Source organism: Hemibagrus wyckioides, linkage group LG16, assembly GCF_019097595.1.
Source record: "Hemibagrus wyckioides isolate EC202008001 linkage group LG16, SWU_Hwy_1.0, whole genome shotgun sequence".
Taxonomy (NCBI): Eukaryota; Metazoa; Chordata; class Actinopteri; order Siluriformes; family Bagridae; genus Hemibagrus; species Hemibagrus wyckioides.
Genome location: NC_080725.1, coordinates 3,172,952 through 3,195,862, shown reverse-complemented (window position 1 = coordinate 3,195,862; position 22,911 = coordinate 3,172,952). Strand labels below are relative to the sequence as shown.

Sequence of the window (22,911 nt, the reverse complement as noted above, 5' to 3'; positions counted from 1 at the left end):
CATGAATTGCTTGGAAACCTTCCATATCCTAGAGACATGACATTCGGTCATGACATTACTCTGGCAGGAGAAATAAGTCTGCTTGGCAATATTTTATGTATATCGTTAATGTTCCATGTAACTTAGCAAAATCTTTGGGTGCCTATTTGTACAGGTGCTTTGACCCCACATAGATAGATAAATATACTTTATTGATCCCATGAGGGAAATCCTTGACATATTGTTGCTTGTGGCTATATTTTAATTTTGTGATGAAGTATGAGTTCATGCTTAGACTGTATGCTTATCTAGTCATATTTGAGTCAACAATGAACTGGAAATACTGTAGAGACACATTAATTACTCCAAGAAGGGCAAGAGGAATTTTATTGAAAGCTTTTCTAATAGTTGTTTAATAAGGTGGTCTCTGAAAAGGCTAATGGAAAAGTCTGTCCTTGGCTTCAGGGAATTTCCAAGCAGTATGAAAGACACCATAACTTCAGGCTTCTCTGGGACAGAACGTGCTGCAAATGTCCTCTTAGCTGACTCATAGTACACACGGGGGATTTGGTTACAGCTGAGACAGCTGTTGGTCATCCTGTGGGACAGGCCGCTGAATGATAAAGGTAGGTACACTGAGCCATCTGCTTCATTGGCTGGTAAATGTACAGTGGTGGGGGCAGGAACCTGCACCAGCTACCTCCTCCAACTACGTGGGGGGGAAGCAGACATACCATTTGTTATCATGTCATGACGCATATGCGAATGTGTAGATAGAGCAGAGCAATAAATAAGGTAAACACTCACATCCGTAGACATTTGTCTTTCCCACCACTGGCCACTCGCTGACCGTCAGGACTCCAATCTACAGCGAACACCTGAATGAGGCAGTGAAGTCACATTTAACATTAAAAAAAAATAATAATATTAACAGTGATTTCAACGATCAGGCATAACATTATGACCAACTGCCTAATATTGTGTTGGTCCCCCTTTTGCTGCCAAAACAGCCCTGACCCATCCTGCACCGTGTATTCTGACACCTTTCTATCAGAACCAGCATTAACTTCTTCAGCAGTTTCAGCAACAGTAGCTCGTCTGTTGGATTGGATCACACAGTCCAGCCTTCGCTCCCCACGTGCATCAATGAGCCTTGACCCTGTCTCCGGTTCACCACTGTTCCTTCCTTGGACCACTTTTGATAGATACTGACCACTGCAGACCGGGAACACCCCACAAGAGCTGCAGTTTTGGAGATGCTCTGATCCAGTGGTCTAGCCACCACAATTTGGCCCTTCATCAAACTCGCTCAAATCCTTACACTTGTCCATTTTTCCTGCTTCTAACATCAACTTTGAGGACAAAATGTTGACTTGCTGCATAATATATCCCACCCACTAACAGGTGCCATGATGTGGAGATCATCAGTCTTATTCACTTCACCTGTCTGTGCTCATAATGTTATGCCTGATCGGTGTATAATCATGTTTACTACTTTTGTTCATTTCTTTTGTATGTATTAAACAAATCAAACACATGCAGAAAAATAAATCATTCTCTCACCTCATCAGCATGCCCAGGCAGATCCACGCTCAGTTTGCCCGTCTTCACATCCCACACCTTCAGCGTGCTGTCACTGCTTCCGCTCACCAACAGACGGCTGTCTGCTGACCACGCTACCTGATACACGGCGGCCACGTGACCCCTTAGTGACGTTAAATACCTGCAGGAGGGAAATCACACAGCAAGGAGCCCTTCATTTATACATTTTAGGTTGCTTTACGATTTTACAAAATCAAAAAGAAACAGGAAATCTAGGATTAAGAGGAGAAACAGTCACAGAAAGATCTGTAGGCCAGTAAATGTGCCTGTATGAGAGACATGTTTGTGTTATGAAGCACCAGTACACTTAAACTGGAGAAGCTGGAGTGTATGAAATGGGATGTATGGACCACAAAGAACATTCTATACTTAACATGGCCAGAGAGATGTAGTTAATATAACTGCTGAAGCGTGGCTGTAATGTGTTCTATTTCTATACACTATTATTACCCTAAGAGATGTGCAACAGATTTCTAAGGAATACATGGAAAACAAAAAGCAATGGAAAGACTTTTCTCTTGTTGAATAACAGGTGACGCTGAAATTAGCACCCAATGACACAATGTCACTTGGGCGCCATCTACTGTCTTTTTCTGGAATAAACGTCTGATTTCACATATTACAGCCATTACTATTAGCATTACACAATTTCTTTACAGTTAATAATTTATTCTGTTAACCTAAATTATAATACAATAAGACAACGTGCAAACAATGTCACTCAAAACAGTCGAAATTAACAAAAGAAATAAAATAAATAAAGTCCCTATCATGTTAAGACATTTACATTAATATTTCTGTTGTTTCGAATTTTAATGTTTTAAGATTTGACACAACCATGGTCTACACATAAAGTCTTATTTTTAATATTTTTAAAAACTGTGCAGCATCTTTAACCAAACAATGTAAATCCCCTGAAAGTTAAAAGCCCTATTCTAGATGCAACAATCCAAAAAGAATAAAAGATCAGGGTTAATGACGTACTTGCCAGTTCTGCCATCCCAGATCTTGATAGACTTGTCGAAAGAAGCGCTTGCGAGCAGCCGTGTATCAGGGGAAAACAGCACCTCATTGACCAGAGCCTGGTGACCGGTCATACGGGCCACAGGCTTCTTCTCCTCTGCTGGATTCCACAGGAAGAGTGTGAAGTCATCAGAACCTGACACCAGTCTCTCAGGAGCCTCACCCTGAATCAGACACAAAGCTCAACAGAACTGAAATATACTACTATATATACACTAATATTCTGCAATCTCATTACTTTGCACTTACTCTGACTTTGTTGTATCGCTGCAGCGCTCTCTCTTTGATTTCTTCCACTGCAGGATGCATTAATCCAACAGTACATCAGCCTCCATGTATTATTTATTTATATTATTATTTTCTAAATAGTCTTCAATTAAAAACTTTAACAACAAGCATGCGGTATCATTGAAATAACCCACAGAACAGATTACATGAACTAAAAATCCTTTGCAAGACCAAAATCAGTGGATTTGATATCTATTTTGAAGATGTAACTTGTTGTGTATGGACTAGAATAAATCAGGGCATGTTTTGGGAATCTGTGAGTGTTACACGCACACACACACACACACACACACACACACACTTAACTGCCACATTTATAAAACAAAATAAGTTGAAATGTGGGCGTCCCTTTGTCAGGAATCAGACTAGTCTCAGACCATATTTTTAAAGATTAAATACAAGCATTACTAATCTTACATGATCCAGTGAGGTCCTGAGGGTTGACGGTAGCAGTGGCTGGCTCAAAGGCTCCTGTACGGAGGACGTAGTCAGTGCTGAGAGCCAGCGTGTTCACCCAGTGAGCATGACCCTGCAACGTCCGACACTGAACCCCCTAAAGCAAGAAGAGATCCAAAACCTCTTTGTCCAATTCAGCAAATATAAGGTTAGCACTAACTATATGCTATTTCTAATTACAGGGCAGAGACTTGCTGCAAATCTAACAAGCTCAGACACATAATGCGTTTGCTCTTACATCTTTGGCCCTCCAGACTTTAACCGTCCTGTCCTGGGACGAAGTGTACAGTAGGCCGTCGCCTCCCCATTTAACACAGGTCACTGACTGCGTGTGGCCCGTCAGGATCTTATCACAGCGGCTCAGCACCGTGTCCCATATCCGAACCGAACCATCTTTAGATGAACTAGCCAAGTACCGGCACTCAGGGTTCCTGTGGCACAGTAAACACTGTTACATGCAGAATATGAAAATATTAAAGAAAAATGGGAATGAAAGCTGTTAATGGAGCAGATAGATGAGAACAACAAAGCAAACATTTCAGTTTAAACATCCTCATTGTAAATACTCTACAATAAACATATAAAAGTAAAAAATTAACTGACAAATAGTTATCAATATTTTATCTATAGGATTAATGCACTTACACCTCAAGTGTCCTTTATTAAAGCACTCATTTAAATTTACGTATTTAATTACTATGCTGTGTCTGTGTGTTTATGGGAATTGTTGACCATTCCTCTAGAAGCACATTTGTGAGGTCAGGCACTGATGTTGGACGAGAAGGTCTGGCTCACAGTCTCCGCTCTAATTCATCCCAAAGGTGTTCTATGGGGTTGAGGTCAGGACTCTGTGCAGGACAGTCAAGTTCCTCCATACCAAACTCACTCTTCCATGTCTTTAGGGGTCATCCCCAAACTGTTCCCACAAATTTGGGAGCATGAAATTGTCCAAAATGTCTTGGTATTTCCAATTGCTTCCACTTTGTTATAACACCACTAACAGCTGACCGTCGAATATTTAGTAGTGAGGAAATGTCACAAATGGACTTATTGCACAGGAGGCAACCTATCACGATACCAGGCTTGAATTCACTGAGCTCCTGAGAGACCCATTCTTTCACAAATGTTCGTAGAAACAGTCTGCATGCCTAGGTGCTGGATTTTATACACCTGCGGCCAAGGAAGTGATTGGAACCCCTGAATTCAATGATTTGGAGGGGTGTCCCAAAACTTTTGGCAACATAGTGTAGTATTTTAAGTGTGACAAGCCCTTTAGTACTCTTTGACTCTTTCTAGCATACAGTCACCATGACAGGCACTTCCGGCTTGCTCCTTAATGATCTACCTTAACATCTGGATTCCTGTAAAGCTGCTTTGTGATGATGTCTATGGTTATCATACAAATAAAACTAAACAGGATTTAGGTAGACAATTTTGGGAAGTGCAGATGTGTATCTGAATAATGAACAACCCGATCGATCCTAGCTTTGGGTACTCACATCTGGATTTGTTTTCATGTCGACAAATGCTATTCAAAAAAGCATTATCTTGCACAAATAACATGAAATTTGGACAGAACTTACAGATGCAATGGCTCCCAACACAGCCAAGTAATCCATTTAGTGTGTCCAGTCAGAGTCTTTCCTATCTGCTGTCCTGTTACCGGGTCCCAGAGGAGAATCTAACGTGTACAAATTTACAGACACTGTTGGTATTGTAAAGACATAGCTGCTGTTTCTGATGCAGATTGAACACTTACCTGGCTGTTCTTACACCCTGACGCTAATTTTTTGCCATCTGGAGACCAGGCGATGGACAGAACCCAGTGTTTATGGCCTTAAAGACATAAATAAAGCCTGTTAACCTCAGAACATATATAAAACACAATCTGTACTATAAAAGAAATTGGTTGTACTCAAGTGCTGTATATCTTCCCTGACCTTTGGAAGTGTGATGAGGAGTCTCTGTGGTCAGATCCCAAAATCTCACGGTCGTATCTCCAGAACCACTAGCCAGGTATCTAAAGACAGATTAAACACAGAGGATGGATTGTTTATGACAAATTTTTTCGCACAAGACAGTGTCAGTTGTTGTTGTTTTGGCCGCTCCCTGTTCAGGGTCACCACAGTGGATCATTTGGTCCGCATGTTTCGATTTGGCACAGGTTATACACCCTTTCTGACGCAACCCTCCCATTTTATTTGGGCACTGAGAGTTTAGTCCTCAGTGGCTGAGTGAGCTCCCTGCCTGGGAATCGAACCCGGCTGCAGCAATGAGAGCATAGGAGGCTCCACACAAAAGACAGTGTCAGTAATAAACCGTAATACTGGCTATTTCATCACAACTATAAACAGGGGCAGTTGCTCAGCCACAAAATCAGTGTTTACTCTTTAGAGGAATGTCAAAGTTATTTGTAGTTGAAGCACTAGGTGTGATAATTTACAGTGAGGGAAAAAATTATTTGATCCCCTGCTGATTTTGTACGTTTGTCCACTGACAAAGAAATGATAATTTTCTGTCTGTAATTTTAATGGTAGGTGTATTTGAACAGTGAGAGACAGAATAACAACAAAAAAATCCAGAAAAACACATTTCAGAAAAGTTCTACATTGATTTGCATTTTAATGAGTGAAATAAGTATTTGATCCCCTATCAATCAGAAAGATTTCTGGCTCCCAGGTGTCTTTTATACAGGTAAGGAGCTGAGATTACAGTAGGAGCACTCTCGGGGAGTGCTCTTAATCTCAGCTCCTTAACTGTATGAAAGACACCTGTCCACAGAAGGAAGCAATCAATCAGATTCCAAACTCTCCATCATGGCCAAGACCAAAGAGCTGTCCATGGATGTCAGGGACAAGATTGTAGACCTACACAAGGCTGGAATGAGCTACAAGACCATCGCCAAGCAGCTTGGTGGAAGAAACACAAAAGGACTGTCAATCTTCCTCGGTCTGGGGCTCCATGCAAGATCTCACCTCATGGAGTTTCAATGATCATGAGAACGGCAAGGAATCAGCCCAGAATTACACTGGAGGAGTTTGTCAATGATCTCAAGGCAGCTGGGACCATAGTCACCAAGAAAACAATTGGTAACACACTACACCGTGAAAGACTGAAATCCAGTAGCGCCTGCAAGGTCCCCCTGCTAAAGAAAGCACATGTACAGGACCATCTGAAGTTTGCCAGTGAACATCTGAATGATTCAGAGGAGAACTGGGTGAAAGTGTTGTGGTCAAATGAGACCAAAATCCAGCTCTTTGGCATCAACTCAACTTGCCGTGTTTGGAGGAGGAGGAATGCTGCCTATGACCCCAAGTACACCATCCCCGGGTGACAGGACAACTGCACCGCATCAAAGGGACGATGGACGGAGCCATGTACCGTTAAATCTTGGATGAGAACCTCCTTCCTTCAGCCAGGGCATTGAAAATGGGTCGTGGATGGATATTCCAGCCTGACAATGACCCAAAACACACGGCGAAGGGAACAAAGGAGTGCTTCAAAAAGCAGCACATTAAGGTCCTGTAGTGGCCTAGCCAGTCTCCAGGCCTTAATCCCATAGAATATCTGTGGAGGGAGCTGAAGGGTCAGCCACAAAACCTTAATGACTTGGAGAGGATCAGCAAAGAGGAGTGGGCCCAAATTCCTTGAGATCCGAGAAGTGTGCAAACCTGGTGGCCAACTACAAGAAATGTCTGACATCTGTGATTGCCAACAAGGGTTTGCCACCAAGTAGTAAGTCATGTTTTGCAAAGGGGTCAAATACTTATTTCACTCAATAAAATGCAAATCATTCATTCATTGTCTATACCCGCTTATTCCTAGGACACAGGGCGAAAGGCAGGGGTACACCCTGGACAGGTCGCCGGTCCATCGCAGGGCCACACATAGACAACCACCCACACACATCCTCACTCACTCCTGTGGGCAATTCAGAATTACCAATCAACCTAATGTACATGTCTTTGGACTGTGGGAGGAAACCGGAGTACCCGGAATAAACCCACACAGGCACGGGGAGAACATGCAAACTCCACACAGAAAGGGATTCGAACCCAGGACCTTCTTGCTGTGAGGCAACAGTGCTGACCACTAAGCCACCGTGCTGCCCCAAAATGCAAATCAATGTATAACTTTTTTTGAAATGTGTTTTTCTGGATTTTTGTGTGTTATTCTGTCTCTCACTGTTCAGATAAACCTACCATTAAAATTACAGACTGATCATTTCTTTGTCATTGGGCAAACATACAAAATCAAATAATTTTTCCCTCACTGTATGCTTTCAGAGTCATGGCTGCTTTCTTAGAAGAAAACACTTGTGTTTAAATGTCACCAATATTTATATAATGTAATCGCTCAAATGTAACTGGACATGCACAGTGCCTCGGTTTCCACAAAGAGAAATAAACAAATAGGGATCAAAATCAACTGCCCTAATAAGGGAGTTTGGAAATCGCACATATATACGTTGGACAAGATTTGTCCTGGAACCACTTTCCCCGCAGGATTCGAACGTTCACTGTCCTTCCTAAAAGAGAATGCAGAAGAGAATCAGCTAACTGAATACAATCTCTCACAGGAACTGTTGGCCCACTATTTCACAGCCAGTGTTTGGATCTCAACCTCACTAACAGTCTGGTTTGGCTCTGTGACCAGAACACACTGCAACATATTGTCATAATGCTTTCCTCTCTGAAAAACCTGCTCTCCTCTAAAACAAGCAGAAAAAAATCATCACCACCAACCACTTGCACACAGGCCACCACATCTCTGTATATAGAATCCCCTGTTTATAGCAAATATGTGTTATATACCAGTGTTGTCTATGCCTCGTTATCTTAATGTAACGTGTAATACCTATAAGCACTCAACAACCAAATTCTATACTTTGTATATAGATTCCATTCGTTGTCACAGAGAAGATTCATACAATTCGCAATTACATTGTAGGTGATAACACTCTCACATTGCACACTACAACCATTAACACTATTTTCTAGTTCTTTGTTTTTATTATCTACTGCCAGTTTGCACATTTGTATATGGTTAAATCCACTCATATTGGCACGACTATGATTAATTTAACTTATCGTATTCTATATTTAAAGTTTTCTTAGTCTTATATTTGTGTGTATATACACTATATTGCCAAAAGTATTCGCTCACCCATCCAAATAATCAGAATCAGGTGTTCCAATCACTTCCACGGCCACAGGTGTGTAAAATCAAGCACCTAGGCATGCAGACTATTTTTACAAACATTTGTGAAAGAATGGGTCGCTCTCAGGAGCTCAGTGAATTCCAGCGTGGAACTGTGATAGGATGCCACCTGTGCAACAAATCCAGTCGTGAAATTTCCTCGCTCCTAAATATTCCACAGTCAACTGTCAGCTGTATTATAAGAACGTGGAAGTGTTTGGGAACGACAGCAACTCAGCCACGAAGTGGTAGGCCACGTAAACTGACGGAGCGGGGTCAGCGGATGCTGAGGCGCATAGTGCGAAGAGGTCGCCAACTTTCTGCAGAGTCAATCGCTACAGACCTCCAAACTTCATGTGGCCTTCAGATTAGCTCAAGAACAGTGCGCAGAGAGCTTCATGGAATGGGTTTCCATGGCCGAGCAGCTGCATCCAAGCCATACATCACCAAGTGCAATGCAAAGCGTCGGATGCAGTGGTGTAAAGCACGCCGCCACTGGACTCTAGAGCAGTGGAGACGCGTTCTCTGGAGTGACGAATCGCGCTTCTCCATCTGGCAATCTGATGGACGAGTCTGGGTTTGGCGGTTGCCAGGAGAACGGTACTTGTCTGACTGCATTGTGCCAAGTGTAAAGTTTGGTGGAGGGGGGATTATGGTGTGGGGTTGTGTTTCAGGAGCTGGGCTTGGCCCCTTAGTTTCAGTGAAAGGAACTCAGAATGTTTCAGCATACCAAGACATTTTGGACAATTCCATGCTCCCAACTTTGTGGGAACAGTTTGGAGCTGGCCCCTTCCTCTTCCAACATGACTGTGCACCAGTGCACAAAGCAAGGTCCATAAAGACATGGATGACAGAGTCTGGTGTGGATGAACTTGACTGGCCTGCACAGAGTCCTGACCTCAACCTGATAGAACACCTTTGGGATGAATTAGAGCGGAGACTGAGAGCCAGGCCTTCTCGTCCAACATCAGTGTGTGACCTCACAAATGCGCTTCTGGAAGAATGGTCAAAAATTCCCATAAACACACTCCTAAACCTTGTGGACAGCCTTCCCAGAAGAGTTGAAGCTGTTATAGCTGCAAAGGGTGGACCGACGTCATATTGAACCCTATGGATTAGGAATGGGATGTCACTTAAGTTCATATGCGAGTCAAGGCAGGTGAGCAAATACTTTTGGCAATATAGTGTATGTATACACACACCGATCAGGCATAACATTATGACCACTGCCACGTGCCGAGAATAAGCCTGAGTATCTCCTCATCATGGCACCTGTTAGTGGGTGGGATATATTAGGCAGCAAGTCAACATTTTGTCCTCAAAGTTGATGTTAGAAGCAGGAAAAATGGACAAGCGTAAGGATTTGAGTGAGTTTGATGAAGGGCCGAATTGTGATGGCTAGACCACTGGATCAGAGCATCTCCAAAACTGCAGCTCTTCTGGGGTGTTCCCGGTCTGCAGTGGTCAGTATCTATCAAAAGTGGTCCAAGGAAGGAACAGTGGTGAACCGGCGACAGGGTCATGGGAGGACAAGGCTCATTGATGTACGTGGGGAGTGAAGGCTGGCCCGTGTGATCCGATCCAACAGACGAGCTACTGTTGCTCAAATTGCTGAAGAAGTTAATGCTGGTTCTGATAGAAAGGTGTCAGAATACACAGTGCATGAAGGGTCAGGGCTGTTTTGGCAGCAAAAGGGGGACCAACACAATATTAGGCAGGTGGTCATAATGTTATGAATGGTTGATATAGATATATATAGAAAATATCTGTAGTATTTCCATTATTTGTACACTTGTTCCACTCACTTCCCAGTAGGACTGAAGGCCACTGAGATGACGGCCTCGGTGTGGCCCTCCAGTGAACTGGTACAGCGAGCCACAGCCCTCACGCGGAACACGGCTTGTGGTTGGTACACTACTGGCAACACCTGCTCCGTTTCCACACCCAGAGTCTGCACACAAGCCCCCAGGGAAGACACCACCTCAGCATCGTGCACGAAGAACAGCAGTGGCACCGGCTCTTCCTGAAGACACAGAGAAAGAAAAATCGGTGACTTAAAACACATCATGCTTAATTTATAATATGCAAGTGTATCATAACTCAAGTTTAACAAATGAAAAACAAATGCGATCTTAAGATGTACCTCTGATTTAGTCACCAGCATCTCTACATATTAATTAATAAAAAAAATTTAAAAAAATGTTGTAGTTACCTTTTGTAGCAAGGCATTACAGACCAGCTGCAGCTTATCAGGGGTTATGTTCAGTGGGACGTCAAAGGGAGATCCAAGAGGCTCGCCACCTTCATCCTGAAACTGGATTAACATACGCTCCACGTCCTCGCTCATTTTTACACCCGCTCTCACTTTGTCTGTCAAAACAGATGAGATGAGCGAGCTAGCATTTATTAATAATGCAAAACTCTAGCACAATTTTGGATTCTGTTAATGCATAAGCAGAACATCAACAAGTTTTAAAGTGGATGTTTATATATATATATATAGCTCTGGAAAAAAAAAAAGAGACCACAGTAAAATAATCAGCTTCTTATGTTTTTTTTCTTACAGGCTCATGTATTGGTGAGATCAGAACAGTTTTGTGAACTGCTGACAATATTTCTCCTAAATTCAAAATATAACTATTGTTATTTAGAGTGTATATTTAAAGGAAATGACAACACATCAAAATAACCCAAGATCATGCAGTATTTGCAGAGCTTTAATAACTCAAATAAAACAAAATGCAAATCATTTGTAAACAAATTGTGTTAATGCATTGGCTAAATGACATTAAGAAATCAGTATTTGGTGGAATAACCCCGATTTGCATGTGTTTTGGCTCCATGATCTCCACCAGTTTTTCACATTGCTGTTGGGGAACTTTATACCACCCTTTTTGCAAAAAAAAAAAGCAAACAGCTCAGCTTTACTTGATGGTTTGTGACCATCCATCTTCCTCTTGATGACATTCCAGAGGTTTTCAATAGCTTTGATTAAAGAACACATCAACGACTTAACATTGTATAAGTAATAAACAGTAAATGCTAACTATGTCAAACTTGATCATCACAAAACAGGCTAGCAGTTAACAAGTTATTCGTTTTTTCTTCTTTAAGTATGCCATAATGAACTGTTTTTTATAGATCTATTGACGATGCTCTAGCTAATCCTAGAAATGACGTAATGCATCCCCAATCCCTTCATCAAGCACTTGATGAACATGATCAACTTCTACACAGAATGTTGCCGGCTTGTTACAAGGTTTCATTTTTATTGACCTTAAAAACGTAAGCACACGATTTAGATATTAGAAGAGTAAACATACAAAAGTTTAAGTCGTGTACTAAAGGGGACATAAAAACAAACGAAACGAAATTTACCTTCCACACGTGTAATTTGTCGCCAGTAGTCGCTGGAAAGTGACGTATGTGACTCGCATGTGTACACGTCACGAACGCGACCGGATTGAACAGACGTAACGGCTAGCTGGCTAGGAGCTGGAGTCGGAGTTAACGCTAAGTAAAGTCACACAACATGGGGGGCAAAAATAAACAAAGGACGAAAGGAAATGTTCGGGTAAGGCGGATTCAAGTTGTTGTCAAGTTAAAACCGTCAAACTAGTGTGGATTATCGGGCTGGGTAACGTGGGCTGACGTTAAAGTGTGCTACTTCCAGCTTTGTTTTCTGCCAGGCTCCGGATGTGGCGTATGATTTCGGCAAGGTGGACTATACTAAAAAAACTAGATTACAAAAAAACAAAACAAAACAAGTGTCCGATACTGTATGTAAACACATTAACTGCCCTTTTAACTTTTAGCTTAAAAAAAGAAAAGAAAACACAAGTACAACGTCAGCTCTGTGGCTTTATTAAGCAACCTGGTTTAAGCCAACCGGCAGAAAGCAACTATGACGTCATGATGCAAATTCGCCTCGTGTACCATGTTAAATTATGGCACTCGTATAAAACTTATACAAAATGTTCATAAAGCTTCATACAACAACATTAAATTTTAACGAACTCCCCCGATCAACAGAAAAACATTTGTTGTATTGTACCTCCATCCATCCATCCATCCATTGTCTCCCGCTTATCCCAGAGCCGGGTCGCGGGGGGCAGCAGTCTAAGAAGGGATGCCCAGACTTCCCTCTCCATAGCCTCTTCCTCCAACTCTTCTGGGGGAATTCCGAGGTGTTCCCAGGACAGCAGAGAGACATAGTCCCTCCAGGGTGTCCTGGGTCTTCCCCGGGGTCTCTTCCCGGTGGGGCATGCCCGGAACACCTCCCCTGGGAGACGTCCAGGAGGCATCCGAAGCAGATGCCCGAGCCACCTCAACTGGCCCCTTTTGATGTGGAGGAGCAGTGGCTCTACTCCAAGCTCCTCCCGGGTGACAAAGCTCCTTAACCTATCTCTAAGGGAGCGCCCCACCACCCCACGGAAACTCATTTCAGCTGCTTGTATCCGGGATCTCGTCCTTTTGGTCATGACCCAAAACTCTTGACCATAAGTGAGAGTAGGAATGTAGATTGACTGGTAAATTGAGAGCTTCGCCTTTTGGCTCAGCTTCTTCACCTCCTCAAAGCTCCTCATGTGATTTGGGTAGCAGTCATGGGTGGGGGCCTCGACGACCCAAATCCTGGTTAAAGAATCTGTGTAGTACCTAAACTATGTTACTGATTAATGATGACTTTGCATCAGTGACACCAAATGTCCTGGCCATTTCTATAATCTACTTTCCGTACAATTTCAGCCATCCAGCAGTGGCAGAGCTGCCGAACTGTTAGCACGGGAAAGCGGAGTGGTCCCTGGGTTTGTTGGATTTGGGATTTCGGCCTCAAAAGAACCGGGATACGTCCCTGCCGTCCACGGTGCCGAGGAAATCGACAACCTGGTGGATGCTGATTTCCGTCTGGTTTTAAGGAAATTGTCCAAGAGAGATACAGTCACAAAATTGAAGGTAAACGTTCTCAAAATGAATTGTGTTGTGTCCTTTGTAGTCGCTGGGTAAGGTCAAATAATAAAGAATCCCAGTGCATCGAGATGGACACCTTTGTAGTTTATCTACATAGTTAATTTCTGATGGAACTCCTTGTCTTTGCAGGCTGTACAAGAATTCGGAGCTATGTGTCAAGAGCGTGATTCAGACACGGTCAAAGGGGTTCTTCCATACTGGCCACGTATATATTGCAAAATATCAATGGTAAGGCTTCATGCTTTAGTATTAGTTATTTAATTGTGTTAACCTCCTATGTAATTTACTGTAATACACATACACCTCCAACTTTAATTGGAACCCCTGTATCTCCTGTTGCTGACCTGTTCACATCGACCTGAATGAGAACAAAATGGTTGTTGGTCCCCAAATTTTGTATTGTATATTTATTTTATTATATAGGGTTTTTCATGCACAACAGAGTCTCTAGAGTTTACAAAGAATGGTGCAAAAATCATTCAGGGTAGTTGTACAGGATGTTGATGAGAGAGGAGAATGGCTACACTGATTGAAGCCGATAGGAGGTTTATAAGCAAGTCACATAACCACCCTTTACAACCATGGTGAACAGAAAAGCATCACAGAACCCATAGCGTGTTGGACGTTAAGGCAGATTGGATCCAACAGCAGAATAGCTCATTTCATTTACGTCCTTATCCTGAGCGACTTACATTTTTATCTCATTTATTAAAACTGAGCAATTTAAGGTTAATGGCTTTGCTCAGGGGCCCAGCAGTGGCAGCTTCGAACTCACACCTTCCCATCAGTAAGACCAACACCTTAACCACTAAGCTACCACATCTCATTGTCCTTACACTCCTGTCAGCTAAGAAGAGGAATATGTGGCTACAATGTGCAGAGGTTCACGCAAACTGTACAGCTGATGACTGAAAAAAGATCATGCAAGAGTTTTCCATAACCGAGGGATTATTTATAAGTCACTGTAGCCTTCCTGTCAGCTTGAACTAGTCTCTTGGTTCTCCTCCAACCCATTTCATCAACAAAGCCTTTCTGCCTGTTCAACTGACACGCACTGATTGTTTCATTCAGATCAACAGTTTCTGAAATACTCAAATCAGACCTTCTGATACCGACAACTATGCCATGGGCAAAGCCACAGATCAGTTTTCCTCTTTTCTGATTGATGTGTAGGGCTTGACCTGATTTCATGCATTGAGCTTCTGCCCCATGGCTTATTGGATAACTGCATGAATGACCAGGGTCTTCCTAATAAAGTGGATGGTGATTGTATATGATGTTTACGATACCAATTACTGCATAGTTATAACACTGATATTGTGTCAGGATCATGACCGACGACTTCGAGAAGCCACGCAGCAGGCATTCGAGCAGCTGATTCTGAAAGTCAAGCGTAACCTTGCTCCATACCTGAAGGGAATAATGGGTCACTGGCTCATAGCACAGTGCGACACCCATTCCCCCGCCGCCTCTGCTGCTAATGTCGCCTTCCAGGCTGCCTTCCCCCATAACAAACAGCCTGAGGCTCTCAGCTTCTGCAAAGATGAAGTCTTGACCGTAAGTCTAATTAATGTAATGTGTCTTATTAAGATGAGGAAGAATTCACTGACCATGGGAATGGCCTAAGCAATGCTTTTCCATTTTGTTTCCTATAGGTGCTCCAGGACAACCTGCTCAAGGAAACAGCCGACACACTAAGTGACCCACAGTAGGTCTTTGGGCTTTTCCCTTCAGGGGTGGCCACAGCGAATCATCTCTCTCCACCTATCCCTATCTTCTGCATCCTCAACACTTGCGCCCACTAGCTTCATATCCTCATTTATTCCATCCATATACTTCCTCTTTGGCCTTCCTCTTTGCCTCCTGCCTGGCAGCTCCATGTCCAACATTCTCCTACCAATATAGTCACTCTCCCTCCTCTGAACATGTCCAAACCATCTTAATCTGGCCTCCCTAACTTTGTCCCCCAAACGTCCAACATGAGCTGTCCCTCTGATGTCCTCGTTCCTAATCCTGTCCACCTGTGTCACTCCCAAAGAGAACCTCAACGTCTTCAGCTCCGGTCTCTTCCTCAGTGACACTGTCTCTAAACCGTACAGCACGGCCGGTCTCACCACTGTCTTGTACACCTTCCCCTTGATTCTCGCTGATACGTGTAAAAGAGTCATGTGTAACAAAGCCTTTTCTCCACATGCATTATTTTTAGTAAAGGAATGCACAATTATTATCGCTTTTCCCTTTACATAATTTGGAGTTCCTTATGGAAGTTGAACCGTATGTGATGTATTTGTGCAGGAGCATACCGGAAGAGGAGCGCCAGGCAAAGTATGTGCGTGTGCTGACCAGCTCGCTGCTGGCTCTCAAGAAACTGCTCAAGTCCTTATCTGAGTCTGATCGGGAGGCTCTCGGCCAGCAGCTCGCTTACATCATCTCACAAGGAAAATTCTGGAAGTACAGCAAACACAACATCCCACAGGTGAGCCGGATAAGGTGCAAAAAAAAAAAAAATTAGACTTTGTTTCATCAGGAAAAGTGGTGTTACATTCTTGATACGCTTGTTCTACTATTAAGCTATAATTTAGTTGTGTCCTCTCTTCCAGGTCAGAGGGGCGTTCTTTAAAGCGGTAGCTGCGATGTGCGAACTTGTGCCTCAGCTTGTTCAAAACGAAGCAGCTCGAGCTTGTTCTACCGTACTCCTGAGTATCGACGACTCGGATCCTGTTGTGTTGCCGCCGCTGTGGGAAGCTGTTCTGCACGTTATCTCCAGTATACAGGTCAGCCCCTGTGGTGTGAGTGATTGCTCTGTTTTAGTTACATTCACTGCGTTTCAAGTAGGAAACTGCTGGGATCAGAATGTAAATGTAGATCCTTGTGCTAACCGTGGGTGAGAATGGTGTTTAAAAAAAAAAGAGAAAAGAAACCCTAAGAGGAACCAGACCATAAACCATCGGAAAATGGTAGCAGGTGTGTTGAAATACGATTCAGTTTTAAATACTGAGAGACTCGCAGTGCAGTGTTCATGATTTCAGCAGCAGTTCTAATAGCTGCATGTCTAATTTCAATCTTTACACTTCATAATTAAATTGCAATGTGAGCACGGTAAAATAATGAATTGTTAAAGGGTTCACTCTGACCAAATTCAAGCCTCAGTACTTTACACCCGTTTGCAAAGTGTTCTGAAATTCTTGTCACTAAAATTAGCTCATGTACACTGACCAGGCATAACATTATGACCACCTGTCTAATATTGCGTTGGTCTCCCTTTTTCTACCAAAACAGCCCTGACCCGTCCTGCACTGTGTATTCTGACACCTTTCTATCAGAACCAGCATTAACTTCTTCAGCAATTTGAGCAACAGTAGCTCTCCGTGCTCATAATGTTATGCCTGATCAGTGTATATCCTTCAATAATTCTTGACTAATCTTAAAAAATGTTTAAAAATATCATATTTCTCACATTTTTGGATTAAAAGAAGTAAAAAACCAACAGGTTTTACCCTACCTAATGGCACTAGATGTTTGCAACAAAAATAATTCTTGATGTTCGTACAGTTTATATAAAGGCTTCACCTTTTCTGCATTAAATGAAAGTGTTGGATTATCCCTCGTCGCTTCCTTACTATTCTACAGGATTGTTGGTCTCATGTAAATGCCCGAAAAGGTGTTCTGCCCAAGCTTTGGGCTCTGTTGAGAGAAGGGGGACGGGGTCTGGCCACCTCCCTCCACCCCTACATGCTTCCATTGATCAGCAAACTGCCCGCAGAGGTCACTGAGCCCAAACTCGATTTCTGTAGCACATTCCTCTCCTCTGTTACACAAGGGTAAGACTTTACTATGTAAATTACTGATTTGTTTTTGATAAATGCTTATGATCTAATTTAATTTAGACCTTTCTAAAGGTTATTTATATATATATATAATGTTGCTTATAACACAAAATCAAATGTGATTGGCCAGGAGGTGTTCATAATTAATAATACTAAAACAACTAATTCATATTTCTATATATAATGCTGTGTGCAGCCATGATGGTTTGACATCACTTATAGTTAGAACTTATAGTTAAGAGGACCATCACAAGTAGAAATTTCTGAGTAGAAATTTGAAGTTCAGGTGCTTTGTTTTTTCCTATCGGGAGGTCAGGAATTACGAGTTATAATCGAATCAAACCTTTTGTCACTCTAAACGAATGCAGAGTATGACACTATATGGAAGACATTCCACATAGTCCAAAGATAATATACAAACTTTAGATAACATAAGGGAGAACTTTGAAGTTTCATCTTAAGATAAAGTGAGGGAATTTCTGTTTATAGCTGCTTTAACATAAGAGATCAACAGGAACTAACTGGTTCCAAGGTCGTGTACAACATTAAATGTAACTACTAACTATAAATGGATAAAAAAAAAAAGTTTGTGTCATTATATAAACAAACAAACAATTAAATAAATAATACAGGTGTGGTCAAAGAGGAATGAAATGGTCCTCTACTACATGACATGTCTTGGCTCATTGTCAGATGTTTGCTCTAGTCTTTCCAGTGAGCGTGCATTAGTCAGCCCATCAGAAAGTGCAGCCATTGTCTTTGCTACCATGGAGTGCCTTCGTTTTCTGCTGCTACAGAATGCGGGAGAGGATCCAGAGCAGCGAGCCATCCAGAACATGCTCATCTCAGACCAAGTGAGTGGCTTCAGGGCTAATCAGTGAAGTTTTTCTTCCCCAGACCTTACATTCAGCTGAATCTTTGCTTAGCCTTATCTTCTTCTGTTTAAGTTGCACTGTGAAAAGGTTTTCTATAGCAACGTTTAATATTAGCATTCGGTCGCTGGAGCATGTGAATTTACTAATTTACTAACATGTACACTTGTAGAAAGTGAAGTTTTTCTACACTTATGTAGCTAGCTAAATATTTTTACAACATACGCTATATTGGCAATCTTACATATTGCAGCATTGACACAGCTATTTAATTTATTGCCTTTTTATAATTTACACAGATAAGCAGTTGCTTCATTGCTCTCTCTTATTTTATATGCAGCGTAACGGTTTTGGTTGTGTCCCTCTCTCACCTCCTTTTTTTCTCTTCTTTTCTCCCTTTACAGCTTCTCCCTTTGATAGAAAAAGCTCTTGGAAGCCAAGCGTTGCAAGCCGGGCCTCTGTTCCCTCAGATCACAGAGATGCTGGTCTCATGGGAGAAGCGTGCAGTGGGAAATGAGGCCACCGCTTTCCTCAGACTTCTGGCAGATTTCTGGGATGGTTTAGGCCGCATCTGTGTACGTTATGTGGACCGTGAGGAGCAACAGGTTGAGCAGGTGGTGTTACAAGGCATTGCCTCACTACTGCAGATCATGCAGAATCCAGACAGCTACTGCACCAAACAAGGGAAGAGAAAGAAAGCTGTTAAGGTCTGCTTCTCTGAGGAGGAGGTGAAAGCGAATGCAGAGGAAAACCTAAGCCAAACTCCAGAAGTGGAGACATTACAGAGGCAGAAGAAGCAGCAGAATTCTCCCCTGAGGAGCAGTCACCTGTTAGAGCTGGTCTGCCAGCTGGCTGAACTGAACATGGTGTATGTGAGTGAGCGTGATTCAGAGAGGCACCTGCACTTCCTGGCTCTATTGCTGCAGGCTTTCCCGAAGGCCGAAGTGTTCCAAGGGCTGCTGAAACCAGATGATGGGAAGACAGAGGCGGAATTGGGGAACGAGTCGACAGAAAATCCAGCCATCCGTTTCCTCCTGCAGAGGGTGATGGTTTGGCTCAACCAGGACGACAGGAAAGACACAGACTTCCTTGTGGACATGGTGTTCAGTTCTTTGCACTGCTGCAGCTCGAATGCAGAGCAGACTCTTGTCCTCAACCACATCACCGTAAGACATCCAGTCCACCTAATTACACAATGGGGCCAAAAGTATGTGGACTCCTGACCATCACACCCATATGTGCCTTCTCGAAACTTTTAGCACAAGTTGGAAGCACACAATTGTTTAGCTAGTCATTGTATGCTCTTCACAAATCACCACAGTCACGATCCGAATTACTTTAGTAAGCCTTCCTAGATGAGTGGAAGCTGTTATATAACAGTGAAATCTGGACTTGATGTTCAGAATGCATGTATAGGTGCCGCGGTCTGGTGTCCACAAACTCTGGGCCATATACTCTGTTTTTAAATGGATCTATTCAGATGGCACTTTGCTCATTTTTCACAGATGTGTATCTTTATCCTTTCTTTCCTCTCCATGTAGGTGGACTTAAAATGGGGTGTTATACTGCAGATAATCGAAAAGGTATGTTGAGACAGGGTTTTAGAGTGAAGGGGAGGGTTATATCATGGTTATAGAATATATCATATCATAGTATACACACATTTCTGTTTCACACATTTTTTTTTTTTTTTTACCATTGATTGCTCTAATGTGGTCATATTTCTCATTAGTCTCAAGATTAGTGGTCAAGATTTCTCGGGTCTTGTTGAAATATGGACCATAGCATTGTTTGCTCCATATTATAAACCTTTTTTTTTGTGTGTGTGTCAGGCATGTGCTGATGCTGGGCATTTGGAGGTGTGTGCAGGGTGGTTAAGAGGGGCTGTTTTAGGTGAGCGTGTGGTAAGACTGGCTGTTGAGCTGTGTGCTGTGGGGCTGAAAGGTTCTCCCTCTGCGTCGTCTGCCTTGGACCAAGATAACCACAGCTGGCGCCTTATTAGTCTAGCCCTATCTCAGCAGCATGATGATGGTAAACACACACAGACAAAAATGCGCAATCATTATACTTGTATGTTTTTCCTCTATATCTATAACTCTGTATTCCTCTGGGACTCTGTTCATATCAGGTTGATAATCTGTTAATAATGTTTTCTAGCTTGACATATTTACAGTGATTTATATATTGGCATTATAACTCAAAGATTTCCCATTTTCTGTCCCTCAGAGTACCTGATAGGAAAGGTATATGTAGAGCAGATCATCGAGCAGCTTCGTGCCACGCTGTCCAAGGCGAAGGGCATGTCCGATGCCGGCAATATGGAGCCCCTGGTCTCCTTCATATCCGACGTTGCCTTTAACTTCTTCTCATCGTTAAAAGGCTGTCTCCTGCTGGCTGCTGCTGTGGAGCTGCTGCTCACCATTTTCCAGCTTTGTGCTCAAGATCAGATGCTAACACACCTCTCGGGTAATGCTCTGCCTCCTAATTTGTTTTTGATTCTAAATGCAGACATGGTTTTTGGCCTTTTGGCTGCATGTCACATTGATGATTAAAGATAAAAACAGTGCAAGATTATTTTTTGTGATTCGACATTTTGTAGTGTCGCTGATTGTTTTTAAAAGTAAAATTGATCTTTTCTGTATTCATGTCCAGTCTGTGCTTGCCATTATCCATCTTCTTGTCCAGAGTATACAAAACGTGCATGTATTAATAAATTCTGTTTTGACTGTATGCTTACTTCTAGTGTCTTTGGCCAGTATTGCTTAATCTTGTTTGACTTTGATATCAGTGTGAACTCTAAAAATGTAATTTGTGTGTGTGTGTGTGTGTGTCAGACACTCTGCGGGAGAAGCTGAAACATGCATACACAGCTGGGGTTCACTCGTTGGTCACACACCTTGGGGCAAGTGTAACAAAGGGTACCATCCTCCACAGTGCTGCAGTCTGGGTTAAAAACCAACTTCTCACGTCTTGTCTCAATGTGAAAAGGTACCACACTCCTCTATTTCTCTCTTTAAGCCCTCGAGTTGTTGAGATGTATGTGCAATGGCCTCTGAAAACCTTTGACTGGGCGAAATTGTATACTATATATAATTTTTTTTTTTAAACAAGCTGAAATATATATTTTTCTTTTACTCGTTTATCAACCGCATTTTAAAACCACAGTTTTAAAGACTTTTGGGAACAGTTTGGGGATGACTGCTTCCTGTTCCAACATGACTGCACACCAGTGCACAAAGCAAGGTCCATAAAGACATGGATGAGTGAGTTTGCTGTGGAGGAACTTGACTGGCCTGCACAGAGTCCTGACCTCAACCCCATAGAACACCTTTGGGATGAATTAGAGTGGAGACTGTGAGCCAGGACTTCTCATCCAACTCCCAAACCTTGTGGAAAGCCTTCCCAGAAGAGTTGAAGCTGTTGTAGCTGCAAAGGGCGGGGCAACTCCATATTACATTCATGTGTATGTAAAGGCAGATGTCCCAGTTTTGGCCTGGCTCACAGTCTGTCACAGTCACAGTCACTGCTCTCATTCATCCCAAAGGTGTTCTATGGGGTTGAGGTCAGGACTCTGTGCAGGCCAGTCAAGTTCCTCCACAGCAAACTCACTCATCCATGTCTTTATGGACCTTGCTTTGTGCACTGGTGTGCAGTCATGTTGGAACAGGAAGGGGTCGTCCCCAAACTGTTCCCACAAAGTTTGAAGCATGAAATTGTCCAAAATGTCTTGGTATGAAGCTGAAGCATTAAGAGTTCCTTTCACTGGAACTAAGGGGCCGAGCCCAACCCCTGAAAAACAACACCTGAACGCAATGATTTGGAGGGGTGTCCCAATACTTTTGGCAATATAGTGTATTTAGTGAAAGTGTAGCGTCAAAGTTGTACTATGATCTAGGTAGAGAAATATGTTTTCTATAAATGCTTTAAAACTTTGTTTTAAAGATCAGCTTAACATTTTGTTAGTTGATAATGATTGTAAGTTATTATTTATTTGACGCAGCGCATAGTTATAAGATTTAGCTCACATTCTTATTTATTGTGTTTGCAGTCTGCAAGTTCTGGTACAGGCGGTACAGAGCTTAACTGACACTTTAGCTACAGCTCAGACAAGCGGCTGTCTGCTGTCCCAGTTCATCTGCTGCCTTACTCCAACAAATGAGGAGTGGGCCAAGCTCAGAGAAGCTCTCCCACCTCAGGTACACAGCCACTTGGCTGGTTTCCGCTTGTAATGCAGCTAGAGATTTATGCGAGGTTGATTAGCCTAGTCATATCCTTTACAGCTCAATTAAAAAGAAATAATGAACCAGGACAGTTGTTTGTTGATTGAAGCAAATTGGCTAGTGAAAATCGGAGATTGTCCTGTATGTAAATATTCAATTTGTACACTTTTATCTCTTTGACTTCTAACTTGCTCTTCTTTAAGATAGTAAAATATTATACTCCTAATATATCTGCATTGCAGTGGGTGAAGCGGCCTTTGCTGTGTGGACCCTTTAAAACTATTTGCATGACTCCTGACATGGAGGTGTGGAAAGTAAGGAACTTAAACACACTCCCTTCACACCTGTGTGCCAGTGCTCTGCTGGGGAAGATCATCTTCAGTGCAGTACCAGCCCATGAGCAGCAGGAGGAGACAGACTCCTTTGAGCCTTCTGATCCTGGGCACAGAGGTGACGCATGAATCACTGATGCAATAT

General features: G+C 42.6%; 2 protein-coding genes across 3 annotated transcripts in view; one reads left to right on the top strand and one right to left on the bottom strand.

Moving 5' to 3' along the window:
- Positions 1–331: 331 nt before the first annotated feature.
- On the bottom strand, positions 332–12,074 carry nle1 (notchless homolog 1 (Drosophila)). The gene is made up of 13 exons (XM_058411560.1): positions 11,926–12,074; positions 10,760–10,917; positions 10,353–10,570; positions 5,289–5,368; positions 5,108–5,184; positions 4,932–5,029; positions 3,587–3,779; positions 3,310–3,445; positions 2,854–2,900; positions 2,566–2,768; positions 1,543–1,702; positions 787–857; positions 332–688 (listed from the first exon to the last, which is right to left on the bottom strand). Exons 2-13 carry the CDS (start codon positions 10,892–10,894, stop codon positions 676–678), a joined length of 1,431 nt encoding a protein of 476 aa, XP_058267543.1. The 5' UTR covers positions 10,895–10,917; positions 11,926–12,074; the 3' UTR covers positions 332–675.
- ltn1 (listerin E3 ubiquitin protein ligase 1) overlaps positions 12,001–22,911 on the top strand; it is a 26,246-nt gene continuing 15,335 nt past the window's right edge. Inside the window, exons 1-16 of one of the 2 annotated variants that reach the window (XM_058411559.1) lie at positions 12,001–12,064; positions 13,294–13,500; positions 13,645–13,743; positions 14,842–15,072; positions 15,171–15,223; positions 15,811–15,991; positions 16,116–16,289; positions 17,146–17,336; positions 18,049–18,196; positions 18,619–19,380; positions 19,756–19,797; positions 20,047–20,245; positions 20,441–20,680; positions 21,049–21,202; positions 22,263–22,410; positions 22,677–22,884. In XM_058411559.1, the coding sequence (XP_058267542.1) occupies positions 13,666–13,743; positions 14,842–15,072; positions 15,171–15,223; positions 15,811–15,991; positions 16,116–16,289; positions 17,146–17,336; positions 18,049–18,196; positions 18,619–19,380; positions 19,756–19,797; positions 20,047–20,245; positions 20,441–20,680; positions 21,049–21,202; positions 22,263–22,410; positions 22,677–22,884 (2,809 nt within the window). In that variant the 5' untranslated portion in view covers positions 12,001–12,064; positions 13,294–13,500; positions 13,645–13,665. Of the gene's footprint in view, positions 12,122–13,293; positions 13,501–13,644; positions 13,744–14,841; positions 15,073–15,170; positions 15,224–15,810; positions 15,992–16,115; positions 16,290–17,145; positions 17,337–18,048; positions 18,197–18,618; positions 19,381–19,755; positions 19,798–20,046; positions 20,246–20,440; positions 20,681–21,048; positions 21,203–22,262; positions 22,411–22,676; positions 22,885–22,911 lie in introns of both variants that reach the window. The other variant, XM_058411556.1, reaches the window with a different exon arrangement.

Bases quoted from the DNA above. Each gene is read 5' to 3' on its own strand.
- nle1 (XM_058411560.1), bottom strand. From the start codon at position 10,894: ATGAGCGAGGACGTGGAGCGTATGTTAATCCAGTTTCAGGATGAAGGT. The intron at 10,571-10,759 runs GTAACTACAACA...CTGTGTCTTCAG, and splicing joins GTAATGCCTTGCTACAAAAG to GAAGAGCCGGTGCCACTGCT. The intron at 1,703-2,565 runs GTACGTCATTAA...TCCCTCCTGCAG, and splicing joins TGGGATGGCAGAACTGGCAA to GTATTTAACGTCACTAAGGG.